Source organism: Doryrhamphus excisus, linkage group LG13 (assembly GCF_037039965.1).
Source record: "Doryrhamphus excisus strain RoL-2023G ecotype Guam linkage group LG13, RoL_Dexc_Guam_v1.1, whole genome shotgun sequence".
In the NCBI taxonomy this organism is placed as follows: Eukaryota; Metazoa; Chordata; class Actinopteri; order Syngnathiformes; family Syngnathidae; genus Doryrhamphus; species Doryrhamphus excisus.
The window spans coordinates 20,638,918-20,657,837 of record NC_136369.1 but is presented as its reverse complement, the minus strand read 5'-3'; the positions used below and the strand labels follow the sequence as shown (position 1 = coordinate 20,657,837).

Here is an 18,920-nt window from a genome sequence, read left to right as displayed (position 1 = left end):
GATTTTTGAAAATGTTGAGGCGTCCAAAAATGTGTATTATTAGATTTTATTTTAATTAAATTAATAAAAAAAAAAAATTTAATTTAATTTTAAATTAATTAGCTAATTAATTAATAATCACATGGAAAAAAAATAGAATTCACCTTTTTTGCAGAATGGTGCAGCCCTACCTTGTGTTCATAACGAAACTTTATAAACGGAATCTTTCCTCACCAGAGTTCTGCCGATTCCTACGAGCTTTCGGAGGGCAGCACGTCGGACCTCCTGAACGCTCGTGTGGCCGGCGAGATCATGTCACTGGTCCTGATGCGGTACCAGGGCCACGACTGGCACGGGCACATCCGCGTGGAACAAAGCATGCCAGAGTTTTTCGCCGTGTGCCTCACGTGCGACAAAGACAGCAACATGACGGTGGACGTGAGTGTGCACGTGTCACGCACACCGAGCCGCCTGCTGCTGTCCCTCTTCAGTCCGTTCTGGATCATCAACAAGACGTCTCGGGTTCTGCAGTACCGAGCGGATGACATCTTGGTCAAACACCCTGCCGACTTCCGGGACATTATCCTGTTCTCATTCAGGAGGAAGAACCTTCTCAGCAAGAACAAGGTGAGACGCTCCATGACTGCTCGGGGCCGCCTGAATAAGATAAGATAAGATAAGATATGCCTTTATTTGTCCCTCAGTGGGGAAATTTGCATTGCACAGCAGCAATAGTACAGAAACAGTTAAGCAGTACAAAATACACAATATAAAAAAATAAACAATATTAACAACAAAGTATTAACAAATCAACTATTTTACCCAGAGTTATATACAAATACAGTTTGCTTTGATAATATGAGATGAAATATATGAGATCTTGCTAGTGAGTTAATATGAGGCATTATAGAAATACTTCACTTAGAACTTATATATTGCGCTTGGAGCCTTAATATTGAACGCGGAATGCAAGTGTTGCACAGATGTAGTACATAGATTCGAACCACTAGCATTTATTTGCGCCCTTCTGCACCTAATTTGGCACTAATCCTTATAAAATCGTTTTTTACTGAAACTTATCTGGGCTACACGGTGGCGTGTGGTTAGCGCGCAGACCTCACAGCTTGGAAACCGGGGGTTCAATTCCACCCATCTTTGTGTGGAGTTTGCATGTTCTCCCCGTGCATGCGGGTACTCCGGTTTCCTCCCACATTCCAAAAACATGCTAGGACTCCAAATTGTCCATCGGTATGAATGTGAGTGTGAATGGTTGTTTGTCTATATGTGCCCTGGGATTGGCTGGCCACCAGTCCAGGGTGTTTTTCATTGGACAGTAGAGAGGCCTCACAGCTAGGAGACCCGAATTCGATCTCACCATCTCTGTGTGGGTTTTCTCCAGGTACTCGGTTTCCTCCCACATTCCAAAAACCAAAACCAAAATACCTCTTGAATGTTAAGTTGGTGTGTGATGAGTCACATTCGGCACCAGTCAGCGGTAGAAAATGAATGAATGAAACGTATCTGTTGTTTGTGTTGACTTTTCAGCTGCAGTTGTGCGTCTCCACCAGCTCATGGTCCGATGGATTCTCTCTGGACACGGTTGGAAGTTATGGCTGTGTCCGCTGTCCGGCCAACAACATGGACTTCCTGGTAATAACACGCCTCTTCCTCCTTGCTCATTCACAGTTATGCAATATCTGGACCACTTTATCCAAAATGGTGGACGTCATGGTCACTGATACTGGTACAAGTTTTGCATACCAGTCCAACCTGGCGATGGTTGATTGCTGATGAGGAGCTGTGTCCCAATACTTCTGTCGGCGTAGATTGACACTTGTTCACTTGACCCAGGTGGGCGTGAGCATCCAGATGAGTAGCTTTAACCTGAGCAAGATCGTTACCTTGAGTCCCTTCTACACCCTGGTCAACAAGTCGTCCTATGAGCTGGAGGTGGGAGAGGTCACCAGCCCGACGACCGCCAGGTGGCACTACATCTCCTCCACCGAGGTGAGAGGATCTGGTCTGCGTGTCATGGGGCATGTCAGGCGTGCTGAGACTTTGCGGCCTCGCTGTTGCAGTGCCTCCCTCTATGGCCCGATAGGAGCACAGGGAAGCTGTGTGTGCGTGTGGTTGGATCCGAGTCCGCCTCCAAGTTCTTCTTCTTTAATCGGCAAGACAACGGCACGCTGTTGAGCCTGGACATGGTGGGCATCTCCTTTTGGACAGGTCTCGTGGCAGATAGTTGTGAGCTCATCTTGATGGCCAAACGTTTTGTGGCTGCACGTGCAGTGTGGCGGCATCATCGTGGATGTCAACATCTCCGACCACTCCACGGTCATCAGCTTCAGCGATTACTACGAAGGAGCGGCGCCCGCCCTGCTGGTCAACCACACGCCATGGGTCAACCTCAGCTACAGACAGAGGTCAGAGGTCAGATACAGGTCCCACTCACACCGCCTGGTGTCCTCTTGCTCAGACGTCCGTCTCCGCATGTCTCTCAGTGGTTCTAGTGCCGTCCATGAGCTGAAACCCGGCGAGGCTCGCCATTTTGCCTGGGATGACCCTGCTGGGCTTCGAACGCTCAGCTGGAGCTGCATGGAGCATTCTGGAGACACGAACCTTCTAAAGGTCCGACACCCTCAACATCAACGAGACGAGTGATGGCTTGACAACTTCCTGTTTTGTCTCAGGACGAGGTGGGTCAGTTCTCCTACGACAGCCTGTCGCAGATCCACTGGGTGTCCTTCTTGGATGGACGCCAGCGGGTGCTGCTCTTCACCGAAGACGTCGCCGTGGTGACCAAAGCTCGACAAGCAGAAGAACTGGAGCAGTTCCAACAGGAAGTCAAGGTGTCTCTCCAAAATCTTGGTCTGTCTCTGGTCAACAATGCCAGCCGACAGGAGGTCGCCTACATCGGCATTCCCAGGTATGTGTGTGTTACAGTTAAGGTGTGTTGCAGTTCATGTTTGTGTGTGTTACAGTTAAGGTGTGTTACAGTTCATGTTTGTGTGTGTGTTACAGTTACGGTGTGTTGCAGTTCATGTTTGTGTGTGTTACAGTTACGGTGTGTTACAGTTCATGTTTGTGTGTGTGTTACAGTTACGGTGTGTTACAGTTCATGTTTGTGTGTGTTACAGTTACGGTGTGTTACAGTTCATGTTTGTGTGTGTGTTACAGTTACGGTGTGTTACAGTTCATGTTTGTGTGTGTGTTACAGTTAAGGTGTGTTACAGTTCATGTTTGTGTGTGTGTTACAGTTACGGTGTGTTACAGTTTATGTTTGTGTGTGTTACAGTTACGGTGTGTTACAGTTCATGTTTGTGTGTGTGTTACAGTTACGGTGTGTTACAGTTCATGTTTGTGTGTGTGTTACAGTTACGGTGTGTTACAGTTCATGTTTGTGTGTGTGTTACAGTTAAGGTGTGTTGCAGTTCATGTTTGTGTGTGTGTTACAGTTACGGTGTGTTGCAGTTCATGTTTGTGTGTGTTACAGTTACGGTGTGTTGCAGTTCATGTTTGTGTGTGTGTTACAGTTACGGTGTGTTACAGTTCATGTTTGTGTGTGTGTTACAGTTACGGTGTGTTACAGTTCATGTTTGTGTGTGTGTGTGTTACAGTTCATGTTTGTGTGTGTGTTACAGTTCATGTTTGTGTGTGTGTTACAGTTCATGTTTGTGTGTGTGTTACAGTTCATGTTTGTGTGTGTGTTACAGTTACGGTGTGTTGCAGTTCATGTTTGTGTGTGTGTTACAGTTACGGTGTGTTGCAGTTCATGTTTGTGTGTGTTACAGTTACGATGTGTTACAGTTCATGTTTGTGTGTGTTACAGTTCAGGTGTGTTACAGTTCATGTTTGTGTGTGTTACAGTTCAGGTGTGTTACAGTTCATGTTTGTGTGTGTTACAGTTCAGGTGTGTTAGAGTTCATGTTTGTGTGTGTTACAGTTACGGTGTGTTAGAGTTCATGTTTGTGTGTGTTACAGTTAAGGTGTGTTACAGTTCATGTTTGTGTGTGTTACAGTTAAGGTGTGTTACAGTTCATGTTTGTGTGTGTTACAGTTACGGTGTGTTACAGTTCATGTTTGTGTGTGTGTTACAGTTAAGGTGTGTTACAGTTCATGTTTGTGTGTGTTACAGTTACGGTGTGTTAGAGTTCATGTTTGTGTGTGTTACAGTTACGGTGTGTTGCAGTTCATGTTTGTGTGTGTTACAGTTCAGGTGTGTTACAGTTCATGTTTGTGTGTGTTACAGTTCAGGTGTGTTACAGTTCATGTTTGTGTGTGTTACAGTTCAGGTGTGGTGTGGGAGATGAAGAGGAAGAACCGTTGGAAGGCTTTCAGTCAGAAGAACATCAACTTATTGGAGAAAGCCTACCAGGATCAACTGAGTGGGAAGTCGGAAGGTGGCTGGGTCAAAGTGGATGCTAACCTGGAGGTCAGAGGTCAACACTTTCACAGAGTTGTGTTGTGGGTGTCCGAGTGAGCTTAAAGCGAGTGATGTCATCGGTTGCTAGGTGAACCTCAGTGGAGCCATCATGATGATGCGACAGCCCTTTATCTGCCCGGTGAGGAGGAACTTCCTGGCTGGGATTCAGGTTGAGTTCAAACGGTCTCAGCACCAACGCAGCCTCAGGGCCCAACTCCACTGGCTGCAGGTCAACACACACACACACACACACACACACACACACACCATGTGTGTGGTTGATTTACCCAGGTTGTGTTCAGGTGGACAACCAGCTTTCGGGCGCCATCTTCCCCATTGTCTTCCATCCGGTTCCTCCCCCAAAGTCCATTGCTTTGGATTCAGGTGGTCCACCCACAGCAAACACTTCCTGTTGTGTCACTTTCTTGTTTAACTCCAAGCTCCGCCTCCACAGAGCCGAAGCCTTTCATCGACGTGTCCGTCATCACGCGCTTCAACCAGCACAGCAGCGTCATGCAGTTCAAGTGAGTGTGTTGAAGTGAGCGCTCATCTGCGGAATGATGCGTGCTAGCCATGTGTCGCCACGTAGGTACTTCATGGCGCTGGTCCAGGAGATGGCGGTGAAGATCGACCAGGGCTTCCTGTCAGCCGTCTTGGCGCTGTTCACGCCTGCTGCTGACCCTCAGGCGGAAGGGCAGAAGGTAGCGCCGGATGGGCGGACGTGGAAGGTCATGTGACTTGCTCACGCGTCACGTGACTGCTGTGTTTCAGACTCAGCTGATCAAAAAAGACGTGGAGCTGCTGCAGGCTGAACTGATGGAAAGTTCTCTGAGCGACACGTCAGGGCTCAACTTCTTTGAACACTTCCACATCTCCCCCATCAAGGTCCTCACTCGCTCACCTATTATGTGTTTATGTGGAGTATTTATATGTTTATAAATATTATAAAGTCCGTGATTCTCCTTCAAGTGTGTGCGTTTGCGTGTGTCCTTCAGCTGCACCTCAGTTTGTCTCTGGGGTCGAGTGGAGACGACTCGGCTCAGGATGCGGCCGCCGTTCAATCCCTCAACCTGCTCTTGAAAAGCATCGGCGCCACCCTGACGGATGTGGACGACCTCATCTTCAAGTGAGACTCCTTCCTGCTTCCCCGCATGGCCGCTCGGCCGCGTGCTGATGTGCGCTCTGCTCCTGACAGGCTGGCCTTCTTCGAGGTCAAGTACCAGTTTTACCGCAGAGAGAAGTTGATGTGGGCGGCAGTGCGGCACTACAGCGAGCAGGTCCTGGATCTGTTTCTCTTCCTACTTCCTGTCACATGTTGTCTGTTATTGTCTGATTGGTGCGTCATGTTGGTGCGTACAGTTCCTCAAGCAGATGTATGTTCTGGTTCTGGGTCTTGATGTTCTGGGAAACCCGTTTGGACTGATCCGAGGTCTGTCTGAGGGCGTGGAAGCCTTCTTTTACGAGCCTTTTCAGGCAAGACACACACACACTCACACACACACACACACTCACACACACTCACACACACTGGTAGCAGAGTGAGTCAGCCCGTCTTCACCATCTTTGTTCAGGGGGCGGTCCAAGGTCCTGAGGAGTTTGCTGAAGGTTTTGTGATTGGCGTCCGCAGCCTGCTGGGTCACACTGTTGGTGAGACGAAGGAAAAATGGACTCTTCTTGATGTTTTGAGGTTGCGTGAAGCTTTGGTGCGCTCCCGGTGTCCTGCAGGTGGCGCTGCAGGTGTGGTGTCCAGGATCACAGGCTCAGTGGGCAAAGGTCTGGCAGCCATCACCATGGACAAAGAGTACCAGCAGAAGCGACGCGAGGAGATGAATCGACCTCCAAAAGACTTTGGCGAGAGTCTGGCCAAAGGCGGGAAAGGCCTGCTGAAGGTCTGAATGAAGCAGTGCTTGCTCTTGTCTTGTTCTCTCACTCACGTGGTGTGTGTGTGTGTGTGTGTGTGTGTGTGTGTGTGCGTGTGTGCGTGTGCGCAGGGTGTCGTGAGTGGAGTGACGGGCATCGTCACCAAACCCGTGGAGGGTATGCTGTACCTCCTGCTGTTTGATGTTAGCGCTGATGTTAGCTTCAGCTGAGCATGGCTGGGTTGTGGGTGCAGGGGCCAAGAAGGAAGGCACGGCTGGGTTCTTCAAAGGCATCGGGAAGGGTTTGGTCGGCGTGGTGGCCCGACCCACGGGCAGCATCGTGGACATGGCCAGCAGCACCTTCCAGGGCATCCAGAGGTAAAGGCCACATCACGTCACGATTCGGTGACAAATTTTTCTCATCTTTTGACTAATTTTCACATTTTCTCCTTTTTTTTGGTTCTCGTATGTTATTGAGCTCCAGTGTCACTTTTATTTTTTGCTGTGTGAGTATTGAACATGTTAAGATCATGCTTAACATGTGACCTCCGTGTATGTGGTCATCACTTTGTGCAAGTCACTTTTGCCTTCCATTCAACTTAGAACCTTGATTATATTCCCATGAATAACAGTGACACTCTATGGCGTACAATGTAGAGTTCATTTTTTACTCATTATCTGTGCTTGCATTTGCCTTCTTTTGATGTTACAGCACAAATATGTTGTTTTTAAATGTGCTCTGCAAAGGAGGTAGAATTGGGCGGAATGGAAGTACAGTGGAACCCCCCCCCCGCTCCATTGCTTCGGCAGAGGACCAATGGTCCTTTCCTCATTAGCGGTCGCCAACTCATTCACTCTTTTCGCTACTAACGAAATGCACCCATTTAAAATGTTCGCACCTGGATGTCGACAAGGTACCGTGGATCCAAAAACAACCTACTAGCTGCAATTCTTCTTAAGTAAACGTGCGAGCAATGGCTGCCTTTGGCTAAGCCAACACCCGGATGTTGGCTTAAACGGGTTCCACTGTATTACACTTTATTCTTATTCAGTATTCATTGTGGACATTAGCTGCAGCAGACTGATGGTAAGTTCCCCCTGAGAAATTAAATGTTGATATGTTACAGTCACATGACATCACATGACATCACATGACATCACAGCAGCCCTAACCCTCCATTAGCCCCACCCCTTGCATACTGAGATGGTTGAACAAACCTGGAGAGTTGTGCATGTTGAGGCTGAAAGGAGAGGGCAAACATTACATAGGACTACAAATATGGCAGAAGATTGCAGACGTGACACAGGACTACAAACGTAGCACAAAACTACAAATATGACGAGATTGCTGACAGGACTACAAATATGGCAGAGGACTACAAACGTAGCACAAAACTACAGATATGACAAGATTGCAGACAGGACTACAAACATGGCAGACGACTACAAATGTAGCACAAAAGTACAAATATGACAAGATTGCAGACAGGACTACAAACATGGCAGACGACTACAATCATAGCACAGAACTACAAATATGACGAGATTGCAGACTGGACTAGAAATATGGCAGAGGACTACAAACGTGATACAGCACTGCAAACGTAGCACAGGACTACAAATATGGCAGAAGATTGCAGACGTGACACAGGACTACAATCAGCACAGAACTACAAATATGACGAGATTGCAGACTGGACTAGAAATATGGCAGAGGACTACAAACGTGATACAGCACTGCAAACGTAGCACAGGACTACAAATATGGCAGAAGATTGCAGACGTGACACAGGACTACAATCAGCACAGAACTACAAATATGACGAGATTGCAGACTGGACTAGAAATATGGCAGAGGACTACAAACGTGATACAGCACTGCAAACATAGCACAGGACTACAAATATGACCGAACTACACCATGGCACAGCACTGGAGCACATGGCAGAAAACTACAATCGTGATTTAGGACTACAAATACAGAACAGGACTGCACATAAGGCAGAGAACTACAAACATGGCACAGGACTACAAACGTGGTGAAACACGAGGCTATAAGCATGAGACACAGGACTACAAAAATGGCATCGAAGCGGTACATGTAGTCCTTGGTGTGCCTTTGTGGCCTGCTGATTGGTGGATACGGTGCATGGGTGCGTGCATGTGTACTCTCCGTGGCCATTGGCTGACTGATCACATGGTTTGGCCGCCATGGCTTCCATTGAGCGGGAGGAGTCGATTCAAACACATTTCATCTTTAATTGATTCACCCCAACTCGCTCTTCCTGATTGGTCATGTGACTCACACGCCTGTCTTTGACGTGACTGTTCCACGCTGTCGTGTAGAGGTCACATCAGGTGAGACGCTGCAGCACCGTGTGTACCCACAATGCACTGCTTCTTCTCAGCATGCCGACGCTTTTGTCAAAGTTAGCATTATTAGCCTTAATCACAGCTGTGTGTGTGTGTGTGTGTGTGTGTGTGTGTGTGTGTGTGTGTGGGGCAGAGTGGCAGAGTCCACGGAGGAAGTGACCAAGCTTCGTCCGGTCCGCCTGATCAGAGAGGACGGAATCATTCGACCTTATGATGTCACAGAGTCTCAAGGCTTTGACCTTTTCCAGGTGGGAACGCTTTGTTTGTCCTCCGTTTGTCCATCCCAACGTCCCCCGTCCTCCGGTGTTGACGTCTGTCCGCGTGTGTAGGGAAAGGTTCTCCGTGTGGATGTTTGGTTTTTTTTTCCTGCTGGGAATTCCCAGCATTCTTCCACTTTCTGCATGGCGACCACCACTCCTCACCTCTTCTTCTTCTTCTTCTTCTTCTTCTTCTGTGTGTTTGTCTGACATGCAGCCTGATGACGACTAAAGCTGGTTTGACTGCATCATCTTCAACTTTTTAAACTTAAAATCTCCCTATAATTTCCTGTATAAATAATATAAATATATATATACAGTATATGTGTATGTCAATATTTTTGTAGCGGTGTAGCAACAGCTGGAGCGACCGTGTGTAATCTCAGCATGACCTGTGAGTGCGTTTAATAAAAGTACCCCAACTGATTCCCGCTTTTGGACACAACTTCCACAAGACATGTGACCGCACACGTGACCGCCTCATTGGACAAGGAAGTTAACTTGCAAGTGTGTGTGCACGTGCGTGTGTGTGTGTGTGTGTGTGTGTGTGTGTGTGTGTGTGTGTGTGTGTGTGTGTGTGTGTGTGTGTGTGAGACAGCGCTCTGAGATCAAGCAGCTGGAAGGAGAAGTTTTCCGAGATCATTGTCCGTATCCCGGCCACAGGAAGACCAACATCATGGTCACCAACAGGTATACACAATCCATGCACACACGACAACCGCTCCGTTGTCATGTTGTCGTGGTCGGCTGTTCTAGGAGGGTCGTGTGCGTCAAGGAGATCGACTTTGTGGGTCACTTCAACAAAGACTGGGAATGTTTGTTTGACAACTTCTACGCTCCTCCCACCGTCCGTGGAACGCAACTCAACATCTACTGCAAGGTTAAACACGACGCAGTGGATGAGTGTGAAAACGTCACGGCAAACCGCCATCTTGTTTTTCAGGAGCAGCACAAGTTGAAGCTTCCCAAAAAAGACGTTCACGATTCCGTACGTAGCGTTCAGCTCAGAGACGCAACTACAGCACAGGTACTTTTGTGTGCGTGTGCGTGTGTGTGTGTGCGCGTGCGTGCGCGTGCGTGCGTGGCCGGCTCCCTCATGTTGTTACCATGGTTACCCACAGAGGATGATGGCGGCCATAACCGATGCTCACGTGGCACATCAGCAACGCCGCATGAGCAGACAGAAGTCACAACGCTTCCTGAAACCAACCAGCAAGCCCTGAGTCCTCTTCCTGTCTGCAGCCAGACTTCCTGTTTGCAAGTACACTTCCAGCCTGGAGGCACACTTCCTGTCTGGAAGCACACTTACCATGTGCCAGTAAATTTCACGTTTGTAGACACGCTTCTTTTTACATGTGCGATTCCTGTCTGCAGGCATACGTACTGTTTGCAAATATACTTCCTGTCTGTAGGCACACTTCCTGTCTGTAAACGCACTTCCTGTTTGCAAGTATATTTTCAGCCTGAAGGCAAACTTTCTGTTGGCAAACACACTTCCTGTTTAGAAACACACTTCCTGTTTGCAAGTACACTACCTGCCTGTAGACATGCTTCCTGTCTGTTGGCACACTTCCTGTTTCGAGGCACATTTACCATTAGCAAGTATATTTCCTGTCTGTAGTCACACTTCCTGTTTGCAAGTGCGCTTCCTGAGTGTGATTGTTTTTGGGGTACGTGACTCCAGACAAGGAACATGTCTTTCCGGTCTTTTGAAGTCTTTGGCCGGATGAAGGAGCTAAAAATGCAAAGCACGAAGCCACGGACACTTTACTTTTTGAAAGTTTTCTTTAGTTTTGATTGTTGAAATGTTTGAATGAAAGTGGGAGAAAATATTGAAATATATTTGTATGATTTGATGAGCAGCTGAATAGCTGATGGATATTGGTAATAAGGTCACTTCCTGTTTGGGTGAAGCCCCATCATTTTTTATTTTTTTTTTTTAATCAAATTGTGGCACTTGAGTGGAAGCTTGAAAAGTCCAAAGATGTAAAAAGTGTCTTTTTGTGACAAAGAAAATATTTGAGTTTTTTTGCACAGGCAAAAAAAAACAAAAAAAAAACAAAATCAATAAACTTTCAAATGTTTTTTGTGTACATATGAAAAGTTGTGTATTGTTTGTGTGTGCGACATCGGTTCCAAACGTGACCAACTGTAAGTGGGCCTTGTTCCAAAACTAAAATGGGGGAAAATAGGGCAAAAAGGCACAATGCTAACATTCTTTAGCCCTTTCCCCCCCCAAAGATATAAAAAAAAATACATATGTAAAAAGTTTGGACACTCTTGTCCTGCAGTCAAAAGTTTGGCTTCTTTGTGCTAAATATGTTTTTTTTTCTAACTGAAGACGAAACTTGCCTTCTTCAGTCCAACCCGGACTCTCGCGGCGGCGCCGGGATGAAGTCTTCATCAAGGAACGCCATTTTGAGTTGTAACAGTCACATGACCACTGAGATGGACACAGAGAAGTGCCGGGGCGAGGCGATGTCATCGGCTTCCCGGGCGGAGCCGGATGACATACGTCAACCTGAGCGTCATCAGTGGCCAATGATGTCACCCGTGCACCTTGATGACGTCACCCAACTTTGATGATTCGGGTGTGAATCAAGGGCAACTTTTTCATGGTTTGCTTACAAAGAATTATTTAGAGGATTTACAGCGTTTCTGTTTTCATGTCAGCTCACGCAGGAGGAGCGAGCCGTCGCATGTTGGCTGAGAAGAAGACATGTCCGCACCTTTTTGACCTCCGCACTCCACAGATCCACAGATGACACAGGTAACGACACCGGGGCGTGCATCACTTCCACTGGGCGTGGTCCTCGGGGATGAGGGTCGTCTTCGTCTCCGGGCTGGCTTGGGTTCGAGCTGCTTGGCTAAGATGGAGCCAAGATGAATCTCTGGGGTTACGTTTGTCCTCTGGACTCCTTCTACCCGCTGGTCCAAGTTCTTAGCCTATGGACCAGGTTTTTGTCTCAAGGTTTTAGTTTCGAGGTTAGGTTATCCACTGATCTGTTTTTTTCCTCTGGACTTAGGTCTAGTCTAGTCTTTATGCTACTCTCCATCCATTGGTCAAGGTTCTTTTCACTGGACTTGGTTCTAGTCTCCCAGTTAGACTGGTGGATAGAAGCTAAGTACGAGTCTCTAGGTTAGATCATACCCTCTGTTGGAAATGATATTGTCTGGACCAGTTTAGGTTCTATCCACTAGGCTAATGTATGTTCTTTCATCTGGTCTCAGTTCTAGTGTGTATCTTCTGGTCTAGGTCCTTTTTCTCTGGAGTCAGTTCTAGTCGGCAGGTCAGGTTCTATTCTCTGGACTTAGTTCTAGTCTACAGTTTAGGTTCTATCCACTGGTCTAGATTGTTCCTTTGGGACTTGAAGTAACCAGGTTAAATTCTATCCTCTGGATTTAGGTTTAGGTCCTATCCACAAGTTCTGGTCTCTAAGTTAGACGCTGTCCACTGGTCTAGGTTGTCTCTCTGGACTTAGTTTAAATGGGAACTATTATGCTCGTTTTTCGGCCCTTTGTATTGAATTGTGGACAACCAAAAGCACAATACACACAATAACCAGCACGGAAAGCTTTCTAGATCTTCCAGAATCTGCACCTATTCAGCTGTATTTCTTTGGATTTCGGGCTTCCTGTGTCTGTTTTAATTTATTTTAATTTATTTTTAATTCATTTTTCTTTATTTTTAATTTATTTTTCTTTTTTAATTTATTCTACCCACGACCAACTCCGGTTGCCGATAGCTGCCGAACCCAACGTTACAGGAGTTAATAAACGGTATAGGAGTTGATAATAAATGTAGATTTATCTTTTTAAAATGTCAGCTGTTAGCATACAGCCGTATGTGTTGGATCCTCAATCCAATCCAGACGTAGAGTCTGGACAGTCCCAAGTTTCTAAAGAAAAGAGGTTACTTCAAGACATCTCTCAATGGTAAGTAGCTTTAGCATTTTAGCGTTAGGGTTTCTACAGTATCGGTAACGAGTAATGTGGGAATTACACAATTTTGTGGGACTACTGGGGTTTAAAAAAATTGTTTTGAGCCACCGATGGGGATGGGAAACGGCTATTAGCAAGCCTGCTGCCTGTATGCACACTCTATAATGCTACACACACAAGCGCATCAGCTCCCGGACTTGCACAAAATAAACACAGTTAGGACACTGATGTATTCTTATTGTTACTTCCTGTTTGTTTTTCTGACCGCACGCCCATTTAAGGAAGCCTGGCAATCTGTGACATCACAAACCGCCAGTGTTTAGAACGCCCTCTGAAAGCGAGCATCCAGAGCCGTCACACACGTCTTCAGGGCTCACTTCCAAATGCGCAGACCTCATCGTCTGAAGCTTTGGTATGGTTCCACACCACAATAGAACATTCTAACCACATTTATAGGTCCGGGGAAAAAGCATAATGTGTCACCTTTGACTTACCGGCTTGGATTTTATACTCGGATCTAAATTAAATCCTCTGGACTTAGCTCTAGTCTACAGTTCAGGTTCTGTTATCGTTTCTACGGCAGGTTCTATCCACTGGGCTAGCGACTTTTCCCTGAACTCTCTAGGTTGGTTTCTGTGTTGTATCTCAACTTAGTTCTAGTCTCCGGGGTAGGTTCTGTCCTCTGGTCTGGGGTCAGGTATACAGGCTAGGGTCTATCCTCTGGAAGCAGTTTTAGTGTCCAGTCAAGGTTCTATCAACTGGAGTAGGTTCCTTCCTGTGGACCGGTAAGGTCTATCTACTGATCTGAGTTCAAGTCGCCAGACTATTTCTATGCTTTAGTCTAAAGTTCATTCTTAGTTAAAGTCTCCAGCTTCAGGTCTAGGTTCTATAGTCTGGACTTGTGGTCTCTAGGGTTGTTTAGGCATCTTGCTTGCTGCTGTGACCCCGCCCCACACTGACGCTCCCACAGTCTGCCTTCTCTCCATATTCTTCAGGGTGTTCTTCCGAAGAGGAAACCCACGACCTGGATGAGATGGAAGGTTCCATCGTGAAGAGCAACACCAGTTTCTACCACATCCAGAAACTTTTGGATCGAGGAACCAGCAGCCACGTCTTCAAATGTCACAACCTGGGGTTGTCAAAGAACGTGGCCCTGAAAGTTCACAAAAACTACGCCTTATTTGAAAATGAGGTTGGTGCTTCAAGCGTTTGTGGCGGTGTCGGCGACACGGCGTGCAGGCGACACGGCGTGCAGGCGACACGGCGTGGAGGTGACACGTGATGTGGTCCGCTGTGCGCAGATCGACATGCAGGAGATTGTGAGCGTGCTGGACCCGGAAAAGAAGAGCATCGTGGAGTTCATCGAGACGTTCACCTTCAACGGACACCCTTGTCTGGTCTTTGAGCTGCTGGACACCAGCTTGTTCAGCATGGTCTACGACAAGCGCTGGAAGACCTTCTCACCCAACGACATCCGACCGGTTGCCCAGCAGGTAAACCAAACATCTCCATGTTCCTCAGGTGAAGAAAGTCCCATCAGTCGCATCTTTGACACGTCTCTAGTTGCTGACGGCCTTCGAAGCCCTGAAGAGCATCGGCGTGATCCACACGGACCTGAAGTCGGACAACATCATGCTCGTGGACCACACGGTGCAGCCCTTCAGGGTCAAGCTCATCGACTTCGGCTTGTCCATCACCACCTCCGAAGCGCCGCTCAGTTTCGGCGTGGCCCTGCAGCCCATGGGCAACAGGTCGGTGGTGCCGCCCGCCTTCTCGTTACCTTCAATGCCTCCATGGAGACCTGTGACTCTGCCGTCAACAGAGCGCCCGAAGTCGCCCTGGGTCTTCCCTTCTCCGAGGCCATCGACATGTGGTCTCTGGGCTGCGTCCTGTCCTTCCTGTACCTCGGCAACTACCTCTTCTTGGCCAACTCCAACTACAACATGGTCAGTGACATCTTACTCGCCGTCCAACCGTGGGCCCTAAACTTGACCCACCTAAATACTTGGATGACTTGGCCGTGTACTATTTACTGCTTTTTCTTCTGGAGGGAGTACACACAAAATCATTAGAAAGGTCAGAAGAAATGGTTTGATGATAATAGATTGTCCTTGGACCTAAATAAAACTAAAATCATGCTGCTAGCTAACAGCAGAAAGGACACGCACCAGCAAATACAAATGGACGGTGTAGACCAGGGGTGGGCAAACTTTTTGACTGGGGGGGCAGACTATATATTTTACACGTAACAGTCCACCTGGTATTATTGTATCTGTAACATTGTCATGCAATCTGCTATTATTATTTATTATTTATATTTAGATTTAAATATTCTAAAAATAATAAAATATTAGAATAATTACAATAAAATTAAAATAATTATTATATTATTATTATTATGTAAAATATGCAAATATAACATTATATATAATTAATATAATAATTAGCATTAATATAAAATTATAATAATCATAATAGTTCTAATAATAATTATAATAATCTAATAATAATAATTATTATTATTATGTGCTTGTGTCCCTTTTTCAGGAACACTTTGTAAACAACAGACCATGTCAAAAAAGGAAATTGATAAAACCATCAAAAGGTTGGCTCAGGCCATGATGCCAGGTTGTATGTTGAGTTTAAATGAAATACTTTGGAAAGATTGGGCGGGCCGTATTCAAACACTTGGCGGGCCGGATGTGGCCCTCGGGCCGTAGTTTGCCCACCCCTGGTTTAGACGTTGAAAGGATGAAGGAAAATACATTTCTGGGGATCACAATAGATAGTTAGTGATGGTAAAAGTACCAGATGGAGGGGTAGGATTTAATAAGCTTTGCTTCTTCCTACTCCTTTTGGACATGTGGAACTGGGAACTGATTATGGGATGCACTCAATTGGAATCTGATGCATGTTCTAATAAAATGAAAGCATTACCATTTATGGGCGTGTCTCTACAGCTGCGCAGCATGATCGAGGTGGTCGGTCGGATTCCTGATCATCTCCTCAGCGCCAGCAAAAACACTCACAAATATTTCAAGAAGAACACCCGAGACAATGACGGCGATCACCCAAAATGGCGACTGATGGTACGGACTGGTGGACGTCTGCTTCTGGGACGCTGGTCGACTGACGTGGGTTGTGTTTGTCTCTGCTGCAGACGGAGAAGGAGTACCAGGATAAAACCGGCGTCCGTCCTGAGGGCTTACCGTGGACCTTCAAATGTTTGGAGGACCTGATGACAGTAAGTCCACGTGATGAACACGGCGTGGACTTGGGACAATGGTGTGACCATGACAACCTGTTTGGAACGCTCTCCAGCTTAAACCGCATGTGAATGAGTCCATCGAGATGGAGGACCGCAAGGCCTTTGTGGACCTCCTCAAGTGTCTTCTCCACATGGACCCTGAGCAGAGGATCACCCCCGAGGAGGCCCTCAAGCACCCCTTCCTGACCATGAGCCACCTCTGTGAGCACAAGAACACCAGCCCTTAGTGAGTCCAACAAGATCCAGAGCTTGTGGTAGAACCTGAAGTCAAACCAGCGTATGTCTTCTTCTTTGACTGTGTTCTTTCAGTGTGATTGACAGCTATGACAAGATGAAGTTCTGTCCAGTCAATGACTTCCATAAGGAACATAGCGGTCCTAAGCCCAAGCCGGATCCGGTCGTCAGCCCCAAGAACTGGCGGCAAAAATTCTGTCCTTTCTTGAGGACCAAAAAGACCGATGAGCCTGTTCCGGACGGTTCTGCACCTCACATCAAGCTGAAGATCAGGTGGCAGAATCTCTGTCAGTTCTTCAGGACCAAGAGCAGACCCGATCCGCTTGCACTCGATGCCAACAGTTCTCCTGGTCTCAGTTCCCGTGGTCTCGGTCCACAGCTCCAGTCGAACAAAACCTGGTGCAAAAAAATCTTTCACTTCTTCCGAATGAACCAGATCGGTCCAGAACCGGGCCGCCGTCCTGTCCATCAAAGTGGAATCCCCGTGAAGGTCCACAAACCAGACGGGGACCACAAATGTTGTGCCGCAATCGAGTCGCCCCAAGTTAACGCCGAGTCATCACCAGATAAAAAAGACGTAAAAAGAGGCGAGCCACAGCAAGCGAAAGACGAGTCGGCGGCCATGAAAAATAAGACCAAAGTCGACTTGAAGACAACTCGAGTGGCGGCTAAAAATTGCAGGAACATGACCTTTGACCTGGACTACCTCAACCATCGCAGGAAAAATGCCAATCAAAAAACAAAAAAGTCAGACTCTTAGAAGAAGAATATTTGACCTTTGACCTCAGCTACCTCTGCCATCTTGCAACGAACGACCTTTGACCTCTCCTACCTCATGAGAAGTTTGCACAAATGAACGGAACCGTTCTAGAATGCTCTGTTGTTCAACCAAAGCAAGTTTACCTCAAAACACGGGTTCTAGAATACACAGTGTAATACCAGTGTACAACCCTATGGGAACTACTATGAGTTCAGTAGTTCTGTAGTATTATTAGTATAGTTATTAGTATTATTATTATATAATTTGACTTTGGTGCTGCTAGGTTGGTTCTGTACGGACTGTCTTGGTTCTAGTTAGCGTGGTCCTATGCTGGTTGCTGTATCCTGAAGGTTGTCCAATGGTCCTATGCTAGTTCTAATTCCAGTCCTGGCAGGTGATGATGCAACACCCTGACACTGGGTTCTGTTTACTGACCTGAGAGCTCCTCCGAGAACCCGGCAGAACTTTGGTGTTGAACAATCCACGGCTCACCCTCCTGGTCACATGTCATAATAACTCACCAATGATTAAAAAGTATGCAAATCAGCTTTGTCCTAACAGCACCTGCTGGGTGATGGACCAAGCAAGCTGTGGAACCTTCAAGAAGAGCCACGGGTCAGAACCAGAGCTGGACCAATCAGGTACACACCAGGCCATTTGCAGCCAATAAGTTACCTAAATATTAGGCTCACATAGCCAAATTATTATTATTATTTTGCCCAGATTGATTTACACATGGCCAACATTTTAGGTACACCCAAAATAAACGGTGGAAATCTTAGGCCAAAAAAGGTAAACAATATACTCTGGTCTGGCGCCCACACGAGGGACATCATTTCCTGGTTGTCGCCCATTGGTTGACAGCCTATGTCACTCAACAGTTTGTTTCTCATTGGTTGATGAGCAGCTGACATGCAAATTAGCAGTCTCCAATCTGCTTCTTAGAAATACATAGAAGACACGTGATGCCGCTCCAACGAGCCCACCTTAGCGTGTTAGCAGATAGTGTAGGCGGGGCCACCTTCGCGTGTTAGCGGATAGTGTAGGCGGGGCCACCTTCGCGTGTTAGCGGATAGTGTAGGCGGGGCCACCTTCGCGTGTTAGCGGATAGTGTAGGCGGGGCCACGCCACATTATTGATGCAATATTAAAGCTGCCCACAAGAGGGAGCCTAAGACGGCGTAAACTTTGAAACAAAACTACACGACGTGGTCAGTGACCTCGAATTGTGGGTTTCCCTAAGTTATGGAACCTTTAGTTCAGGACCAAAACTTGCGTTTGTGTATGGGTCGCTTGGTCGCCATTTTTACTGCAGTACCGCACGTGAGCGTAAGGCGGCGTTGTAAAACATTCACGAAGCTTTTTGGCCTATTTTGAGTGGCTATAGCTTAGCTGGGAGTTGAAGCAATACCGACTTTGTCCGCAGGACGGCGTCGGTGGGCATTGTTCCAATTAGTGACGCTCGGGTTGATCGCCACGGATCGATCGAAGCTTTAAAACGTTTGGAAAACACTTTGACGGAGTCGAACGACAGCTAAACCATGCGGCTTAACACTCACCTGTAAGTGTGGCAGTCAGACGGCAAAAAGCTAAGCTAATCAGCCCAAGACAACATTGAATGAATCCAACGAGAGCAGTCCTTCTCAGTCGTGGAAGTTCCCCAAAGTCTCCGTAAAGACGGCGTGTCATCCTGTGGAAGTTTGACGAGTTGACATCTAAAAGTAAGTCTAATAGTTCCTTTTTTCATGACTCTTTGGCCTGACTTTTCCCCTTTTATGAGGTTAGAATATTTCTTGTGGAATTGAATAAGATGAGTAAAAGTTTGA

At 46.9% G+C, this 18,920-nt stretch overlaps 2 protein-coding genes across 4 annotated transcripts in view; both read left to right on the top strand.

The window, feature by feature from the left end:
- Window positions 1–10,831, top strand: part of vps13c (vacuolar protein sorting 13 homolog C) — a 32,196-nt gene extending 21,365 nt beyond the window's left edge. For both annotated transcript variants that reach the window (XM_058088361.2, XM_078795790.1), the window contains 25 exons: window positions 217–606; window positions 1,525–1,629; window positions 1,831–1,986; window positions 2,058–2,183; window positions 2,269–2,402; window positions 2,481–2,607; window positions 2,670–2,905; window positions 4,267–4,411; window positions 4,491–4,631; window positions 4,705–4,786; window positions 4,857–4,926; window positions 4,992–5,103; window positions 5,174–5,287; window positions 5,398–5,528; window positions 5,598–5,679; window positions 5,762–5,875; window positions 5,974–6,049; window positions 6,128–6,291; window positions 6,394–6,439; window positions 6,516–6,639; window positions 8,768–8,882; window positions 9,490–9,581; window positions 9,648–9,771; window positions 9,835–9,918; window positions 10,013–10,831. In XM_058088361.2, the coding sequence (XP_057944344.2) occupies window positions 217–606; window positions 1,525–1,629; window positions 1,831–1,986; window positions 2,058–2,183; window positions 2,269–2,402; window positions 2,481–2,607; window positions 2,670–2,905; window positions 4,267–4,411; window positions 4,491–4,631; window positions 4,705–4,786; window positions 4,857–4,926; window positions 4,992–5,103; window positions 5,174–5,287; window positions 5,398–5,528; window positions 5,598–5,679; window positions 5,762–5,875; window positions 5,974–6,049; window positions 6,128–6,291; window positions 6,394–6,439; window positions 6,516–6,639; window positions 8,768–8,882; window positions 9,490–9,581; window positions 9,648–9,771; window positions 9,835–9,918; window positions 10,013–10,114 (3,192 nt within the window). In that variant the 3' untranslated portion in view covers window positions 10,115–10,831. The remainder of the gene's footprint in view (window positions 1–216; window positions 607–1,524; window positions 1,630–1,830; window positions 1,987–2,057; window positions 2,184–2,268; window positions 2,403–2,480; window positions 2,608–2,669; window positions 2,906–4,266; window positions 4,412–4,490; window positions 4,632–4,704; window positions 4,787–4,856; window positions 4,927–4,991; window positions 5,104–5,173; window positions 5,288–5,397; window positions 5,529–5,597; window positions 5,680–5,761; window positions 5,876–5,973; window positions 6,050–6,127; window positions 6,292–6,393; window positions 6,440–6,515; window positions 6,640–8,767; window positions 8,883–9,489; window positions 9,582–9,647; window positions 9,772–9,834; window positions 9,919–10,012) is intronic.
- Window positions 10,832–10,987: 156 nt separating this feature from the next.
- Window positions 10,988–17,641, top strand: LOC131139097 (homeodomain-interacting protein kinase 2-like). Of its 2 annotated transcripts, none has more exons than XM_058088366.2 (10): window positions 10,988–11,482; window positions 11,565–11,661; window positions 13,829–14,025; window positions 14,135–14,326; window positions 14,397–14,584; window positions 14,656–14,779; window positions 15,794–15,922; window positions 15,994–16,077; window positions 16,155–16,327; window positions 16,411–17,641. In XM_058088366.2, exons 1-10 carry the CDS (start codon window positions 11,474–11,476, stop codon window positions 17,093–17,095), a joined length of 1,878 nt encoding a protein of 625 aa, XP_057944349.2. In that variant the 5' UTR covers window positions 10,988–11,473; the 3' UTR covers window positions 17,096–17,641. The 2 variants fall into 2 exon arrangements, with proteins under 2 accessions (XP_057944349.2, XP_057944350.2); XM_058088367.2 differs by having other exon boundaries at window positions 13,804–14,025.
- The last annotated feature ends 1,279 nt before the right edge of the window (window positions 17,642–18,920 follow it).